The sequence below is a fragment of the Vulpes lagopus genome, chromosome 7 (genome assembly GCF_018345385.1).
Source record: "Vulpes lagopus strain Blue_001 chromosome 7, ASM1834538v1, whole genome shotgun sequence".
In the NCBI taxonomy this organism is placed as follows: Eukaryota; Metazoa; Chordata; class Mammalia; order Carnivora; family Canidae; genus Vulpes; species Vulpes lagopus.
In genome coordinates this window covers 53,950,845-53,968,436 of record NC_054830.1, presented here as the reverse complement: position 1 = coordinate 53,968,436, position 17,592 = coordinate 53,950,845, and the positions used below count along the sequence as shown (strand labels likewise).

Here is a 17,592-nt window from a genome sequence, read left to right as displayed (position 1 = left end):
TCCGAGGCAGTAGGAACTACATATCCCTTAATGACTTGCGGTGCGCAGGCGCATCAGTGAGGTCCGCGGCGCGTTGCAGCGTGGTGGCTACGGCGCCTGCCCCGGAACTACATATTCCAGGAGGCCTTGCGGCGCGCTGGAGGAGGAGGGCGGTGGCCCGCGGGGCGGTGACTGCTGCGCGTCCTCCCTGATTCTGGGGTTCACGCGAATTTTCGCAGCTCTCGAGCAGGCGGGAGGCCGCCGGGCTCTGCCCGCAGGCGGCCAGCCCCTCCCGTAGCCGAGCAGAGCGAGGGCGAGCGCCCAGCCGGGTCGCACGATGGCCGCGAACGTGAGTGTCTCCTGGTCCGCCGGACCCCACCCAGGCTTCCCCGCTCCTCGTAGCGGCCGCCTGGGTCCGACTTGCCGGCCTGACGCTCGTGGGCGCGCCCGGCCCCGGCGCCCCCTGCGCGGCCCTGTCGCGGCTGTCCGGGCCGCGCGTTTGCGGGGCGGGGGTCTCAGGAGGTCGGCGGGTGCCGGCGTCGGGGTCTGCGCGCGAGGCGCCCTCCCGCGGCCGCTGCTGTCGCTCTCGGCGCCCGCCCGGGCCCTTGCGCTCCTCCTGCAGGGGCTGCGAGAGCCGGCGCGGCCTCCGAGGAGCCAGGGAAGCCGGTACGGCGCGGGTGGGGCCGCACCTGCGGACGGACTGCAGGGTGCGGGCGGCGGGGATGCCGCAGGAGGGTGCGGGCGGGAGTGCGCGCGAGGACCGGGAGCCAGCGCACCCACGGCCCGGCCCGCGCGTCCTCGGCTGTTTGGCTAGAGGGGCCCTGGCCGACGGTGGTTCCCTCGGAGGCCTGCTGGCCGTGTCTCCCGCAGCCAGCCTGCCTCGGGGACTTTGCGATTTCCGCCCAGCATTCATTCAACAAACCGAGCAGCGCCTCCCAGCAGGGTGCTGGGTGTGGGAAGGCTGGTGACTCACACTCCCCTCCTCTGTGAAAGTGCTTCTGGAGCCAGCGCTGGTGCCCTGCCAGCCCCAGGACACTCCCTCCCTCCTGCTTTGCTGGAGTGTCCTAGCCACTGTCCCCTGGCCTGTTACACCCTCTTTCCAGCCTCTCTCATGTCCCCGAGGGTCCTCCCTGCCCTCCACGCCCCTGGAGAGGCAGGGTTAGTGTCACCCACAGCCCTAGTACGCTCCACCTCAGCCAGAGTTGTCTGGGAGACCTAGAAGTCATGAATGCTGCGCCTAGGAAAGCCTCGGGGGTGGCCCAAGACCCAGGGGCTGCCAGGGGAGAGGACAGTCAGGAGACCAGCCTGCCCCCAAAGGTAGACCCCTGTCTGCCCTCATACAATATTTTACAGATTGAGCATTTGCCCACTAGGCAGGCACTTGCCTGGGGTCTCACAGCCTGCGTGGCCAGCTACTGCATGGGAAGATGCTGAAGAGAGCAGGCCTTGGAGTCAGGCCGACCTGGGGGCAAATCCAGTTTCTTCCTCTGAGAAGCTGTGTGGCCTTAATCACTCTGGGCGGGTGTTTCTTCGTGGGACCTGTTAGTGTGAAGTTTAAGGGAGTCAGCCTGTGACTAGCACAGTGCCTGGTGCAGAGAGGGTGCTTACTTAATGCATGAAAAAAAAAAAAAAAATCTAGGTTCACAGCCTGCCGCAGATGGCCCTGGTGAGCAGAGACTCTCTTGGGTGTACTGGCACCTGACCTTTGCCAAGGAATGTGTATGAATGTGGGTATCTTCTGCAGCCAAACCTTTGTTGAGTCATCCAGGGGCTGGCTGCACGTTTGCAGGAGCCACCAGGCCTGGTGAGGAAGAAAGATCTGAAGGTGGTGGGGTGGTGCAAGGAGGTGGCATGATTTCTTCATCGATGTAACAACAAAACTGCCCTGTGACAGAGGTTCTGTGAACCATCTTCATTTTATAAGTGAGCAAATAGGATCAGAAGGTTAGATAGCAAGTAATACAGGGTAATTTTCAGGGCCTGTGTGTAACCTCTGTTCCATCACTCATTGCTCTTGCTCAGGAGCCTAGAGTGCTCACTGAGGACAAGCATATGTATTCAGCACATATCAAGGAGCCAACATCAAGATAAGTGGCTCATAGGTGGCCTTGAAGGGGGAGAAGAGAGGCACTGGAGGGTGGCCCTCAGGCTAGGGAAATAGAGTGGGTAGTGAGCTGTGGGTGGAGGAAATCTCTATGATCCTCATCCCAAGACCATCCATGTCTACTGGATTTTGTTTTGGAATGTGGGCTGAGTGTGCCATGTCAGTGCCCACCTTGCCTGAGCTGCACCCTCCTGTGCCTCTCTTTCTTCCCTTCAAGGTCTTCCATGAGCCGCTGTCCTTGATGTGGCTCCTAGATGTATGCTGAGGGGAGGCCCAGAGTTCTGGAAGTCATGCCCTCTGGCTTCCCAGTTGGGGGCTGCACTGCTAAAAGCAGGATGGACTCCCTTTCCTGACACTCTCTGCTGCTGGCTCCCAGCATTCAGCTCTCCTTATAGCCCAAGAAGTGAGGAATGTGGCTTAGAGCACAGTGGTAGAAGAGTGGCCTCTGGTCTGTCCAGATATGAAACCTAATTCTCCCTTTTAGAGGCTGGGTGATCTGGGCTGGTGACTTAACTGATAAGCCTTGGTTTTCTCAGCTCGGAAATGGGATAGCGATAGCTTGCCAGTGACTGGCCTGTGATAGACTGGCGTGGTGCCTTCGTCATCATTATGATGGTGGATGGCCACCTACCTGCCTGCAGTGAACTGCTCTATTAACGTTTCCCAATGGAATTGGAAGTTAGACCATTTCTGAGTGTAATGAACATCTGGTTCCTGTGGGCCTGGGCTGGAGCACTGGGGGACAGACAGTCAGAGATTATGGCATCAGCCTTATTTGGGCAGAGGCTGACCTGAATCTCTCCTCTGGTCCCCTGTGCCAGGTGCTTGGCTCACTCCAAGTGCGCATCTCAGAACCACTGTCCACCTTTGTGACTTCTGTCAGCTTACCCCCAGCCGTGGCACCAGTCTCGGGTGCCCGTTACAGAGAAAGCTGGGAGCATTCCCACCAGCTAGCACCTGTACATTCCATCTTGTGTCCTAGGCACTGAGCTGCCTGATAATTAAGTCCTTTGGTTCTCACCACAACCCTGTGTACTGGATTTTCTTTTTTTTTTTTTTTTTATTTATTTATGATAGTCACAGAGAGAGAGAGAGAGAGAGGCAGAGACACAGGCAGAGGGAGAAGCAGGCTCCATGCACCGGGAGCCCGACGTGGGATTCGATCCCGGGTCTCCAGGATCGTGCCCTGGGCCAAAGGCAGGCGCTAAACCGCTGCGCCACCCAGGGATCCCTGTACTGGATTTTCATCCCATTTTACTGCTGAGGAGATGGAGGGCATAAGAGGGATAATTGCTCACCCAAGGTCTCATAGCCTGAATACAGACCCAGCACTCTGGCTCCAGGATCCCTTGACGATGATACTCAGTCAGCAGTGGACACACCTCAAACCATGCTTCTGTTATCAGCTGGATAAAACCTGACCCACTGACTCTGGAGATTGAGGCCTACCACAAACCCACCTGGATGTGTCTGGCTGCCCTCATCTCCTTCCACCCTGTGCATCCCCAAACCCAGCCAGAGCTCTGCTCCCAGAACCACTTCCTGCTTCCTCACCATTGCTCAAACAGTTCCCCCTCCAAGGGATGCTTTACGCCAGGGTCTGCCTCTGAGACCCCAATCAAACGCCCCCTCCTCTGGGGAGCCTGCTGAGATCCCCAGCTGGAAGGGGTCACCCATTCAGCCCTGGATCTGCTCCTCACCAAACGCTCAGCATCGCCTAGTACCGTGCATGCCTGCAGCTCACTAGCCCTGCAGCCTATCTTCCCTTCCCTCACTCCTAGAAGACCTAGCACGGCCCTTGGGAAGCTGAGCCACCGTGTGTTGAATTGAATGAATAACACATGCCTAGTCACGGCTTTGTAAAATGGTTTGACAGTTTCATAAAAACACACCTCTTCCCTCTGATTCAGCAATCTCACCCCCTCTGTGGGTATTCCTTACCTAGTACCCAAGGAAATGAAAGCCCTATGTCTTCACAGAAACTTCTCTAAAAACGTTCATAGAAGCATTGTTCATGATAGCTAAGAACTGGAAGTAACCAAAATACCCACCCACTGGTGAATGAGTTGACAAATGTGGTATACTCAGAGGTGGAGCGCTACTCGGCCACATACCCGAGTGAGCTACTGATACACACCACAGGGTAGATGACCCTCCTCAGAATCTGGACAGAAAGAGTTTGTGGTGTGTGATGGCCCCATTTGTTCCATGAGAGGCCAACTCATCTATAATGATACAAATTCAAATCGTTGTTAACACTAGGGAGTGGGAGAGGAGAGTATTGGCAGGAAAGAGGCACAAAGTAACTTTCTGAGATGATAGGAACAATCCCTATCTTGATCTGGATTCTGGTCAAATGGAGTAAGTATTTGTCAAAACCTATCAAACCAGATGCTTAATATCTGCATTTTTACTGTATGTAATCGAAACTCGAACAGTATAAACAAATAGCAAAATTCAGTTTATTTTTTAAAAAACTAATTTTCATTTTGATTTTTTTTTTAAATACTCTTTTTCTCAGTATTCCAGTACAAGTAACAGGAGAGAACATGTCAAAACTACGACCAAGCCCCAGCCAGGCTTCTTGGAGCGGCTCAGCGAGACCTCGGGTGGGATGTTTGTGGGGCTCATGACCTTCCTGCTCTCCTTCTACCTAATTTTCACCAATGAGGTAAAATGTCTAGTATCCCTCTGTGCAGAGTGAGGGTCCCTGGAGGATAGTCTTCCTAGCAAAGGGTGTGAATCCAGAGGTTGGATGTGGCCTAGATTTTACAACAGGTGGGATGGAGGAGGACAGTGATGGTGCTGAATTAATCAGAATCTCGTGTGACTTATCTCATAACTACTTAAGTAGGAAGATGAATGGATCAGTTCACAGGCCTGAAATCCTAAGGTAGGACTAGCTTCAGGCATGGCTGGATCCAGGTGCTCATGTTGGGTCACTAGGAATCTCCATTTTTCCATCTTTTGCCTCTGCTTCTCTGTTGTGGGCTTTTCTTTGATAGCCCACATGGTGGTTCTTCCTTTGTGGTGGTAAAGGTGGCTCAGCAACTCCAGGGTCACATGTAACCAGCTTAGCAGCCCCATCTCTTTCAAAATCAGTATAGCAAAAGTTGCAGAGAGAGGTCTCAGTGTCCTGGCTTGTCTCAGTCCTCTCTCTGAACTGATATTTGTGGACAGTGGACCCCTGTTTGATTGGCTCGGCCTAAGTCACATGATACAGAGCCCCCCCCCCCCCCCCAGTATAAACCACAAGAACTGAGAAGAAGGCAGGCAAGAGGGTGGAGGAAGACAGGGAGGGAGCACACAGCAGACAAAAGCACCAGCTGCTTCCAGCATGGGGTAGTGTTGAGAATTAGAGGGTGTGGGGTGGGTGGTGCAGCAGGAAGAGAGCTGCCTGGTAAAGCAGGAGCTTTGGCTCTAGTTCCAACCATGCCACTTGCTAGGCCTCAGTTTTCCACCTGTAAAATGGGGAGATAAGTCCTCATGCTTCCTGAGGCCCTCTCCTGCCAAGATACATTGCAGTGAGCACAACTGTGCTGAACCACACCTGAGTTGAAATCCTCACTCCCTTTTGCTCCTAGGGCCGCGCACTGAAGACAGCAACCTCCCTGGCCGAGGGGCTCTCGCTTGTTGTGTCCCCCGACAGCATCCATAGTGTGGCCCCGGAGAATGAGGGGAGGCTAGTGCACATCATCGGGGCCCTGCGGACGTCCAAGGTAGGTGTGGTGAAGGTTGCTGGCCCCACCGGATGCTCAGGGTACGTTGCTAGATGTTGTCTGGTTGAGGATTTTTGAGCGCCTGGGCTCTGGCGAGGGACACATGGGTGTGACTCCCGGCTGCACCACTCAGCAGCCACATGGACCGATTGCTCCCGCATCTCAGCACCTTCATAAAATGCAAAGGATAACTGTAACAACTCGGGGGTGGGGACAGCTTTGAAGAGTCCATGGGATTAGATAGCTAATCTCCTTGCACGGTCCTGGGCACAGGGCAGGGGCCTTACAAGTGGGTGCTTCAGTGATGATGATAAGCCTGTGTGGCTGGTGTACGGCTGAAAGGTACTCTGGTTATCAGACCTCCTGTTTGAGTTCTAAATACACTGTCATTGGCACCATACCATTGGGCCGTGCAGCCCGAGCAGGACCGGGAGGCTCATGGTCCCGGGCATTGGGTGTCAAGGACTTAGGACAGGCAGCCTTACCTGATCTTCCTGCCCAAAGCAGCCATGGTGGCCTTCATTCTCTCCTTGTCCGCTGTAACCTCTTTCCTATCTAGTCCCACTTTCTCTGGCATCTTGGGCTCACGTGAGTCTTGTCCTGTATTTTATTTTTTTTTCTCTGTTTGATTCTCTCCGAAGCTCTTGTCTGATCCAAACTATGGGGTCCACCTCCCGGCTGTGAAGCTGCGGCGGCACGTAGAGATGTACCAGTGGGTAGAAACAGAGGAGTCCAGGTGAGGCCCCGAGGAGTGAACAGTCCATCAGGGATAAAGAAAGTGCAGGTGGCAGGATACGTTGCAGGTGGCTTTTTGTTTTGACACTTCCAAAGTTTAAAGTATGAAATCTTCCACTCAGAGAAATGTCAAATTATCCCAAAGTTCTTAGTCAATGATCTTTTGTGTGGAGGTGGCAGGAATCTAATGCAAGTGGCTCAAAGAAGGGAGGATGCTGCTTGTGGTAGAAAGTCACCCAGGGATGGGCAGGCTCGAGAGATGCCTGGATCCAGGCTGCAAACGGTGCTTTCCTCTGTGTGGGCTCCATGGTCTCTCCCATGCCAGAGCAGAGGTGGCCCCGGGTTCCATCCTGTCTGTTCCGACACAAGCTGTCATTAGGCAAGGGTCGCTTAGAGCTGAGCGGCCTGGACTGTGAGTAAGGGATAGGGGGGTGGCTCAGGGAACCAGGGCATCTGGAGAGGGGCTCCAGGGAACTGTGCTAGAGCACAGGGTGAAGCCAGGTTTCTGAGCCCAGAGGGTGGCCAAGTGGAGGCACATTTTAGCTCAGGATGAGAAAGTTCTTTTCTCCAGCGTGGGCCTCCAAAGGACGGAGCTGGCTGTGTGGCTGGGAGTGAGTACCTGGTCTCTGGGCTGCTGTAGACAAGGTCAGCTCCATTTGGGGATTTTGACCTGGCAGCCCCGTGTTGCTTCCAGCTGGAGATACTCAGAGACAGGAATGCCTCAGGGGTGATAGGCTGACTCTGGGGCTGCCTGTGCTTTCCCTGCAGGGAGTACACGGAAGACGGGCAGGTGAAGACAGAGACAAGGTATTCCTACAGTGAGTACCACCCCCACCCCCTGCACACACGTGGTCTCTGCCCTTAGCCAAGGCTGACAGCAGTAGGGAAGGCATGGAACCAGGCATTGGGAGCCCTGGGTGCCCATCCTGGGAGTCCTGCTCTTCCATCTGTCCAGTGAGGCTCTAGGAGCCACCCCTTCCGCCCTGGAGTGGCCACGGGCTTAGATAAAAGGACACAGAGCCAGTGGCCCTCAGACATATGGCCACTCTTACTATGGTTTCTGAGTTATTCCCTCTCCCTGTCACAGACACTGAATGGAGGTCAGAAATCGTCAACAGCAGAAACTTCGACCGAGAGATCGGCCACAAGAACCCCAGGTGAGAGCTGGGTGCCCAGGCCTGAGCATAGTCTTGCCTGCCAGTGGCAGGCCCCCAGCCCCAGCTTCCCCATCTGAGTGATAGCGTGGAGCTGCTTCTGCCTCATGAGTTGATGAAAGTCGGGGACATGGTTCTGAGGCCGGCTCCTGCGCTGGGCACCAGGCACATGGAGGCGAGAGCTGACTTCCTGAGACCACACAGGCTCCCCTCAAGTCGTGAATGTGAGGCCTGGACTGAGTGCCTGAAGGGATTTGCACATCCAGTGCCAGGGAAGCATTCTGTTACCGGCTGTGGGAGTGGGAAGACAATCAGAGGGACTTTCAGGAGGCCATGGATTTGATGTAGGCCTTTGTAGGATGTTGGCAGAGGGCAGTTAGCTCAGAGACATGGGGGTGGTGAGATGGGCTTAGTGGTGGAGCCATGGGAGGGGCTTTGATTCTGCACTGTGGCTGGCACAGGAGCTCCCTGTGGCTGGGGAGGGCCTGGGAGGGTCTAAAGTCCATCTGACAATGGGTGGCTGGGGAGGGGAAGGCCGGTAGGGGCCCTAGGTGAGAAGGTATGAAGCTCTGGGAGACAGGAAGAGGGTGCTCCACCCAGGTGAGGGGGACAGGAGCCTCCAGGGGCAGGTCTGGTAAACACAAGATGTCCCCAGTGCCTGGGCTGGTCTGGACTGGCAGGAGCGCCTGGGTGGGAACCCTGCCTGGCACAACCCAGAGACCCAGAGGGCTCCTGGCCAGTACCCTGCTCCGCCAATAGCTCCTTCTGCCCCACAGCGCAATGGCGGTGGAGTCCTTCACGGCAACAGCCCCCTTCGTGCAGATTGGCAGGTTCTTCCTCTCAGCAGGTGAGTCTCTGGCCCCTTCAGATGACCCAGCAGCACCCAGAGGCCATGTGGTTCTACTTGGCCGCCTCGCAGGAGCTGGGGTCCCCGCTGCCCCGGGTGTGGGATCGGCCTGCGCTTTCCCGGCATCATACGTTGGGCTGGGGGCCAGAGGAAAGGCAGGTAGATCCCCGGGAGGTGGGAGACTTGTGTAGAGCAGCCCCATCCCAGCCAGGTTCCCCTGAACGCGGTTTCTTCCAAGTACTGCTGGTGCCTGGTCTGACCAGACAGAGCTGAGAGCCCTTCCTAAGCGGTCCCAGAGCCAGCTGTAGAGACAAGGCTGCCCCCCACGGGCTCCACCTCTGAGCCCCATCCAGCGCGCAGCAGTTCACAGCAGGCCCCTCCGAGTGACTCCAGACAGAGGCTTTCCAGGGACAAGGCAGCACTGCCGGCCACAGTGACTCCTGGGGTGGGAGAGAAAACACAGGCCCCAAATAGCCAGGGTAGGGAGGAGGGGTGGAGGCCCAGTGCAGTCAGGGCAAGGGAGGAGAGGCCGGGCCCTAGGGCCTGGCTCGTGTGGCTGTGTGGCTGCCGTGCTGCTGGCTGCTGTGCCTGGCAGCCCTGGCCTCAAGTGTCATGCAAGCAGCAGGGGAGCCAGGCTCAGACAGGGGCTCAGGCTTTTCTCAAAGCCACAGCCAGGGAGGCTTCCTAGAGGGGGCAGCAGTAGGGAAGGAGGGATTGGAGATCCCCGCACTCCCCTTGGGAAGGAGGTCAGGCTGTGGGGTGTGCAGATGGTAGGGAGGTTGTTTGCACACCAGTGTTGTAACCGCTGCACACTCCTCAGGCCTCATCGACAAAGTAGACAACTTCAAACCGCTGAGCCTGGCCAAGCTGGATGATCCGCACGTGGACATCATTCGCAGGGGAGACTATTTCTACCACAGCGAAAACCCCAAGTACCCAGAGGTACGCAGGGCTTTGGGCTGTTCACGTAGCAGAGATCAGGACCTTGGAGTGCCCCTCCCCCCGTCTCCCTGCCCCACAACATAGAGGAAGCACATTCCTGTTTGGGACTCGGATTCGGTTCAGTTTAATCCACCTGGCCAAATGAAATTGGAGGGGGGCACCTGGGCCACGGTGTGGAGGCGGGAGAGCAGTGTGAGCCTTGGGGTTCGGCGGTGCTGGGGACATGGGCCCAGGCTGGCTGCCCCGGGCCTCACTCAGCCCCCCCCGCTCTTCACTCCCAGGTCGGAGACGTGCGCGTGTCCTTTTCCTACGCGGGGCTGAGCGGCGACGACCCGGACCTGGGCCCGGCTCATGTGGTAACCGGCTTACCCCTCGCGGACCCAGGCAGAGCCCTCACCTCCCGCTGTGCACGGGGCCCTGAGCGCATGGGACCCTTCCTGTGTGCGTGCACTCCCGCGGGCACACGGCGGGCGTGCCTTTGAGCGGCCTCAGCCCTATGTGCACCACAGCTATCCATGGACACCCGTGGGCCCCAGGATAAGGGGCCTTTCTCCTGCTGCTTTAGAGGGCCCTCCTGGGAGAGTTCCTCCAATCGCACACTCCTTTTCTCCCTCCAGCCCCCAGGCTTTGCTCTGTAAATACTTGGTCTCCAGTCTGTGACCCTGTCACATGTCACATGCAGTTTCACCCCTGGCCCCGGCCCTGACACAGGCTTCTACGCCAGGTCCTCCCTGGAGTTGTGAGTGGGCTGGATCTCCTCACTCTCCTTGCGGGCACATGGTGCGAGGGCTGCCGGGGCCTGGCCGCCTGATCCCCTCAGCTCTAACCCTGAGGTCTCTGACCAGGTCACTGTGATTGCCCGGCAACGGGGTGACCAGCTGGTCCCCTACTCCACCAAGTCGGGGGACACCTTGCTTCTCCTGCACCACGGGGACTTCTCGGCAGAGGTGAGCTGCTGCTGCCCATCTGTGTGATGGAGGGGCAGGCGTCTCCCCCTTCCCTCACCCCTCCCGTGGTTATTCAGCAAGCGCCCCCACTGGGGGCACAGCCAGCACACTGAGTAGGGGAGAAGGTGGCAGGAGTACGTCTCCCCATGTGTGCAGCAGACCATGCATGGCACGGAGGACAGAAGGGGGGACACAGCAGACCCCTATTTCTCCAGCTTCCCGTTTCCTGGGGGGAGGGGACTTGCCAGGAGAACCAAGGAGTGAAGATGCCTTGCACTGAGTGTTGTGAAACGGAGGTGGGAGATGGACTCTGGGGAAGCCTCTCCCAGTGACAGTTTTGCTGGGTTACAAGTGACAAGAAAGGGGTCAGAGCCAGCAGCATTGGGGTCAGGCAGGAACAGGAGCAGCAGCTGTCACCCAGAGAGGACATGGGCCTGGGAGGCCCCCGTGACAGGTGGGGGCCTCTTTCCGAGCATTGGGGACCGTGCAGGGATCAGAGCAGCTGAACCTGGCACTGGAAGGAGGGCTGGCACTGTTCCCCATCTGTAAACACCTTCTTTGTGCAGATGGTGACTAGTTCAGTTGCAGCCCTTAAAAGCTAGCCTCTCGTTTCTAGGCAAAACCCGTGTCTTTAAGTTCCACATTGTTGACCGCACAGCACAGCGGTCAACAGTGGGAAGTTCTGTTTCTGCCTGGAGGGCTGCGGGACTCTTCAACCCATAAAGTGGGCAGGGTTGGGATGGGGAGGGCCTCCTGACCCTGGTGTTAGGCGCTCAGCTGCCATCCTTCCCACCCCAGTCCCAGCCCCAGCGGGAGATGGGGCTCACCTTCCCCCTTATCCAGCCAGGACCAGGGTGTGGCAGGCAGCTCAAACCGGTTACCAGCCTCAGGGTGGGGTTGCCACCTCCCAGTTGGGCGAGCTTGAGTCATCCTTTCCATCGGTGACTCTCTGGGAGTTGCTAAAATTAGGAGGCCCCGTTCAGGCCTCCTCTCCCTCCTGCAGCTCTGGCCCCTCCCCACACTTACCTCCTGCAGGTGGAGGCCCAGGTCTCAGAGCTGTCCCCCAGAGAGGCGTGCTCCCAGGAGGGAAGGCTCAGACCGTGCTGACCACCCAGGGCCTCCGGTGCAGGGTCTGGCATCTCTGCCAAGCAGGGAGAGAAGGCCCTGAGCTAAGGAGGTGGCGAGGGCCCTGCAAGTCAGGACGCCCAGATTCCAGTCCCAGAGGCAGGAAGGTTCAGTGTGGACAAGTGTGGACACTGGGGTGGCCCCAACTCAAGCCCCGCGCTGCCTTCCTCGGGCTATAGGGCCTTGAGCCAGCTGTTTATCCTTTTGGATGAGAAGAATTATGATTACCTGATTTGGTTGTTGTCAAGATTATTTGTTCATTTATTCAGAGTCTCAGTGTCCTTACCTGTAAACTGGAGGTAAGTGTGTCAACCTTGTGAAGTTAGTTTGAGGATTAAGAAAGGCAGTACTTGTAAAGCACTGAGGACAGCAACTGATAGATGGCAGGCAGTAAGTGGTGGTATTGTTATTGTCCTAGGAAATGACAAGGGGACTCTAAAGAAATGGCATTAAGGCTGACACCAGAAGAATGTCAGTGGGCAAACTTGACTGTGGGTAAACTTGTTCCAGGTGGAGCAAGCACATGTGCAAAGGCCCCAGGGCAGGAGGACACTTGACCTGGTCCCCAGACAGGCAGCAGGGCCTAGGGGGTGGTAGAAGCAGGGAGGCCAGTAGGGAGGAGGCTCCTGCAGTGGTCCTGCTGGGAGAGGGTGACAGTGTGAGAGATCTGAGGAAACGTGGACACAGCATTCGCAGGACTTGCTGGGACCAGATGGGAGGTGGGCCCTGCAGGGAAGAGCAAGCCAAGTGTGACACCCCTGTTTTGGCTTGGGCAGGTGGTAAGTGGCTGTGGCGTTCACTGAGGTGGACATGACAGAGGGGAAAGGTTGGGAAGGAGGCTGCAGGGTCCTGTCAGATGGCACATGGGCAGCAGAATGCCCAGGGCTGCAGCTGGAAACCAGGGGCCCTGGCAGGGAAGCGCCAAGGAAGTGGATGGGGCTTGCAGGGAGGGCGGAGAGCAGCCAGAGGGGGTGCAGCCGTGGGCCCTGAGAAGTGGGGTGGGTGGGGGTAGTGGGGAAGCAGAGAGCGAGGGAAGGGTGTTGGGGGGTGAAGCAGCACACGGGATGCCCTCGTCCCCCAGGAGGGAGGAGGGCCCAGTTCATCCCAGATGAGGCAGTGGGCTAAGGACTCCGTGCTTGCCCCAGAGGCCCCTTCTGCCCCGGCCTGTGCTGTGCGCGACCGGCAGACACTTAGGCCAAGGTAGGGGATGTGCCCTCCCCTCCCCTGGTCTGCTCAGAAACAGCCAGCGGCTCCTGAGTTGTGGAATAGACCCCTCGGCACCTGCCCTGCCAATGGGGGAGGCCGGTGGCCCCTCAGAGACACAAGACCTGACACCCCTCCCCCACCTCATCCCACAGGAAGTGTTTCATAGAGAACAAAAGAGCAACTCCCTGAAGACATGGGGCCTGCGGGCGGCTGGCTGGCTGGCCATGTTTATGGGCCTCAACCTCATGACCCGGATCGTCTATACCCTGGGTAGGTGTGCAGAGACAGGTGGGGGGACCTTGCTCACCCTCATGCAGCCCGTGTGCCACCTCTGTGCCTCTCACCACCAGTGGGCCTTCCGGCTGCAGTGCTCCTCAGGGCGGAAACCAGGCATTTTGCTGGGGCTGTGTCCCACCCGCAACACTGAGATGAACAGGCTGAGGAAGGTAGACGGGGCTTCCAGGGAGGGGGATCAGCTCCTGGGGGGCTGGCGTAGCCCCTGTGATCTGTCCCCAGCCCACCTGCTCATTCCTTTAGCCCTTCATTCCACAAGTGAGCGGGCGAGGAGACGAGCCAGGCTTTGCAGCGAGCCAGACCTGAAGTCTGCACATCAGAGCTCTGGATACTTGGGCCGTTCCCTTTCCTGCCTCAGCTTGTTACCTCACCCTCATGGGCAGAGTTTTGTGAATGTTTGGCAACTAGGAACTCCCCCTCGCCACCCCCCCAAAAAAAAAACCATAACACTTCCCTCCTCACCTGAAGACCTGGGCTAGATTTGGGGCAGCCAGCACGTCGGAGCGCACGGCAGAGTGCTGGGCTGCTCATGGGGCCAGACTCAGTTGCTAGGTCCCCATGTGGCAGAAGGCTGAGGCCCCAGGTGACCGAGTCCGAGCTCACGCTGTTGAGCTGGGAGATGGTGCTCCCCAGGGGACTTGCGGCAAACCTTACCCCAGTGTGTTCCTACCCAGATGATCCCATCCAGCCCACACTGGGCCCCAGCAGAAACCTCTCCCCCAGTTACCCTCTCTAGCTGGCAAGAGGCCTGGCCACAGTCCCTCCCAGGCTAGGAGGGGAAAGGACACTGTCCCCCCTACCACCACAGCTGGCATCTTGCACACCATTTGGGAGAGATCAGAATCCAGTCAGAATCCCCCAACTTCCCTTTGCACTGAGCCCCTCACGGTTGTGTGACCCCAGGCAGGCCATTTCCCCACTCGGAGCCTCCTTCCCCCACCGTCAAAGGACCCTGTGATTCTCCCCTCATCTGGAATGCTGATGCTCCAGACACGGCAGAGGTCAGGGCCTGGAGGGGCTAGAAGTGCAGGTGGAGGGCCTGGGGGAAGCTACAGAGCAGAAGCATTCCTTTGCTCTTGTTTGGTCCCTATGGACTTAGCACCTGCTGTGTGCACCATACCGCTGGAGGCCCTAGGGTGAGCAGTGAGCAGGACAGACAAGGTTCCTGTCCTCTCAAGGCTCAGAACCATAGCTAAGAGCTCAGGCTCTGGGCTCAGTCTTGGGTTTAGATCCTGGCTCTGGCACCTTCTAGCTGTAGGACGCTGGACAAGTTGAACTCCCTGGGCCTCGGTGACCTTGTTGGTAAAATGAGGGTAAGAACTGTACCTGCGTCCCTGGGCAGGCAGGAGGATTTGGGGAGATGATCCACAGAGTTGAACAGACCAAGATGAGCCAGGAGGTGGCCTGCAGGGTCCTGGAGTCACGGCAGGGCAGCAGGCCTTGCTCTGCAAACCCAGTGGCAATAGACCCCCAGGGCCTCCTGGAACCAAGTGAAGATTCCCCCCACAGACAGACGTCAGCTTCAGAATGCCAACCTGGAGGGGTCGACAGGCCAAGGACAGCTTAAGTCTAGGTGGATTAGCTGTATCCCAGACTTTCCCATGTTGGGCCAGCGGCCAGGGAGATCCTTGACCGGGAAGGGGGGGGCAGCTTAGGCTAATTTGTTTCCCTCAGCCCTGCACAGAGCTGGGCACAGAGATAATTGGTAATGACTTGAATTAGAATTAACAGACTCCTCCAGGAATGGCTGAGGCACCCAAATAGGCACCCGTAGAAGGTTCTGTGCAGTCCCCTTTGTGCGTGTGCAGCAAACAGAATCTGCCACCATCACGGGCACATGTCTTCTCTTGGCCTCAGACTGACAGCCACATTCATAGTTGAGAGGTTACCAGGCATTTCCTCCTGCCTGCTCCCCTGGAGCGGTGCGTGGGTCGAGTTGTGCACCCCTCCTCTGGACCCACCAGCTCTCACAGGAGGTTGTCTGCCTCCCACCACCACCCCTGTCCTGTCCTCACTGGGCATCAGGGACCCTTCCCCATCTGTAGACAGGAAGGATCCGCTCACCTCCTATGACATAGAGCATGGTGGCCTCGGAAACCTCATGGCTTTTCTCTTCCTCACAGTGGACTGGTTCCCCGTCTTCCGAGACCTGGTCGACATCGGCCTGAAAGCCTTTGCCTTCTGCGTGGCCACCTCACTGACCTTGCTGACTGTGGCTGCTGGCTGGCTCTTCTACCGGCCCCTCTGCGCCCTCTTCATCAGCTGCCTGGCCCTGGTGCCCATCATCATTGCTCGGACACGGGTGCCAGCCAAAAAGCTGGAGTGAAACAGGCCCTGGCCCCCGCCCAATACCCACATGGTCCTCAGGATCCAGCTCCCCCAGCCTCGCCCTCCCCTGCCCCTCACCCAAGCATGAGTCCACGACGGTGCTGCTCTGCTCCTCAAGGGGTCAGACTTGGCAGTGTGCCTGGACGTCAGGTTTGGTGTTCAGCAGTTCACGTCTTCTTGCCTGTGGGCAACTCTGGTGAGCAGAAGGCGTTCTCCTTGCTTCCTCCTTTCTTGGGACTGTGCGTGGCCAGCTCACATGTTTGCTTAGCTGATGTCTGTAGACAGTGAGGTGGTGACACTACACAGACCTACCTGCTGCCTTAGCACTCACTGCCCCTCATCCTTGGAGACAGGCACCAGGGCTCCAGCACAGCCACCTCCTGCTCCATGGTCCCGCAGGGCCAGCCTCATCAGGCACCTCCAAGCCGTGCTGGAGTGCCCGTCACACTGGCCTGTGCCCCCTAACCCGGGTGCCACACACCCAGCCTGGGCATAGAACCTGCCTTGGTACTTAGAAACACCACCTGTGTCATGGCGAGGAAAATTGGACGTCTGTTGGGCTTTACATGTTCTTATGGTTTGGCCAGAAACTTCAAGGGTAGGATTTCCAAAGGTCCTGTTACATACTTCCATGTATGTAACATATTCTCCTACCTGAAGAGGGATTCATTGCAAATCAGATTTAAAGAAACAAAACACTGCTTGAATGATGAGCAGTTCAGACTGTTACAGAAAAACTTTTAATCCATCTGTTGAAGTCGATTCAGGCTTGGAGGGTGTTAAACAGGAGTGTGACTCAGTGGTTTCACTTGGGGCCGTCTGCTTGGGGCGAGTGGGAGGCTTGAGGATACTTTTGAAGCCAGTGTCAGCCAAGGGATTACACTCAGGGAGGAGATGGGAGTTTGTATGAGGTGGAGGAGGCATTTGCTTTCATCCTCTGGCATCAGAAACTATTGATTTACTTGAAGATTAATTTTTTAGTCAGCCATTAAAGGAAAAGGCTGGAAGCTTTCTGATCCTAAGTGGGCTCCCTCGTAGTGACCCCCACCAACCCAAATCAGGAGTCGGAGGCCTGAGGCTTGTGTAGCTCTCAGGCCTCATTCCTTTCATGGCGGGGGTGGGGCTGGTGCCTGCCTCTGAGTGGCTTCTGTCACGTCCTGCGTCCACAGCTTCACTCCTACATACCATCTGCCCACACTGCACTCCGTTCGTCTCACACTCGATGAAAGATCAAGTATGTTGTCACCTTGATGGTTTCAAAGATCCTTCGTATACCCTTTATCTTGTTCCTTGGACTTGTTCTGCCTGGCTGGGAGTGGTGGCTTTAGCAAATTAGTTGGTGGTTGAGTAAGTGATTGGAACTCCTCAAACAAGCAGCCTCACAATCTGTTAGCCTGGGAGGTCTGTGATGTGACTGGAGACTGAAAACAGCCAGTCCCAGAGATGACTTGTCTGGATTTAAGAACTGAAATAGTATTCACTACTGCTTATTACACAGCAGTTGTCACTGAATCTCTCCACTCTTAAAGGATGCTTCTGGAAAACAGAACAACTAGGTAGTAGCTAAATACAAAATCTATGGGATTTGGTCTGTGTGACTTTTTCTAGTACAGATTTTAAGTTACTACGAATTTCAGTAGTGTTCTTCAAGAGCAAAGTCATGTTAAGAAATATTTGAAATCTTTGGGAAATCATGAAATTTGTATTATCTTTGTATTTTTTATAAAAATTCAAAATAAATTTCAAAATAGCTTTTATAAGACCTTGTCGTTACTTTTTTTGAAATTTTCTCTTAAATAATTAAGCCATAGAACTAATTTAAGAACTGGGTGAGGGATCCCTGGGTGGCGCAGCGGTTTGGCGCCTGCCTTTGGCCCAGGGCGCGATCCTGGAGACCCAGGATCGAATCCCACATCAGGCTCCCGGTGCATGGAGCCTGCTTCTCCCTCTGCCTATGTCTCTGCCTCTCTCTCTCTCTCTCTGTGACTATCATAATTTAAAAAAAAAAAAAAAAAAAAAAATACAACTTGCTGAGATTTTAAAAAAAGAAAAAAAAAAAAAAAAAGAACTGGGTGAACTTTTAGAACTCCGTTCTAAGTAGGTTTCAATTTTTCTTAAATGGGCAACTTGATATTTTTAGCACTTAGGAGCCTTGCCTACCAAAGTCCTTTGTTTTGGATTGATTTAAAGGACTCAGACCTCCACCAGCTTC

At 56.2% G+C, this 17,592-nt stretch overlaps 1 protein-coding gene across 1 annotated transcript; it reads left to right on the top strand.

Annotated features, from left to right (window-relative positions):
- Positions 1 to 138: 138 nt before the first annotated feature.
- Positions 139 to 17,137, top strand: TMEM43 (transmembrane protein 43). The gene is made up of 12 exons (XM_041762074.1): positions 139 to 328; positions 4,605 to 4,754; positions 5,668 to 5,802; positions 6,444 to 6,538; positions 7,306 to 7,355; positions 7,625 to 7,694; positions 8,468 to 8,538; positions 9,359 to 9,480; positions 9,762 to 9,836; positions 10,326 to 10,427; positions 12,911 to 13,028; positions 15,176 to 17,137. Exons 1-12 carry the CDS (start codon positions 317 to 319, stop codon positions 15,376 to 15,378), a joined length of 1,203 nt encoding a protein of 400 aa, XP_041618008.1. The 5' UTR covers positions 139 to 316; the 3' UTR covers positions 15,379 to 17,137.
- Positions 17,138 to 17,592: the final 455 nt, after the last annotated feature.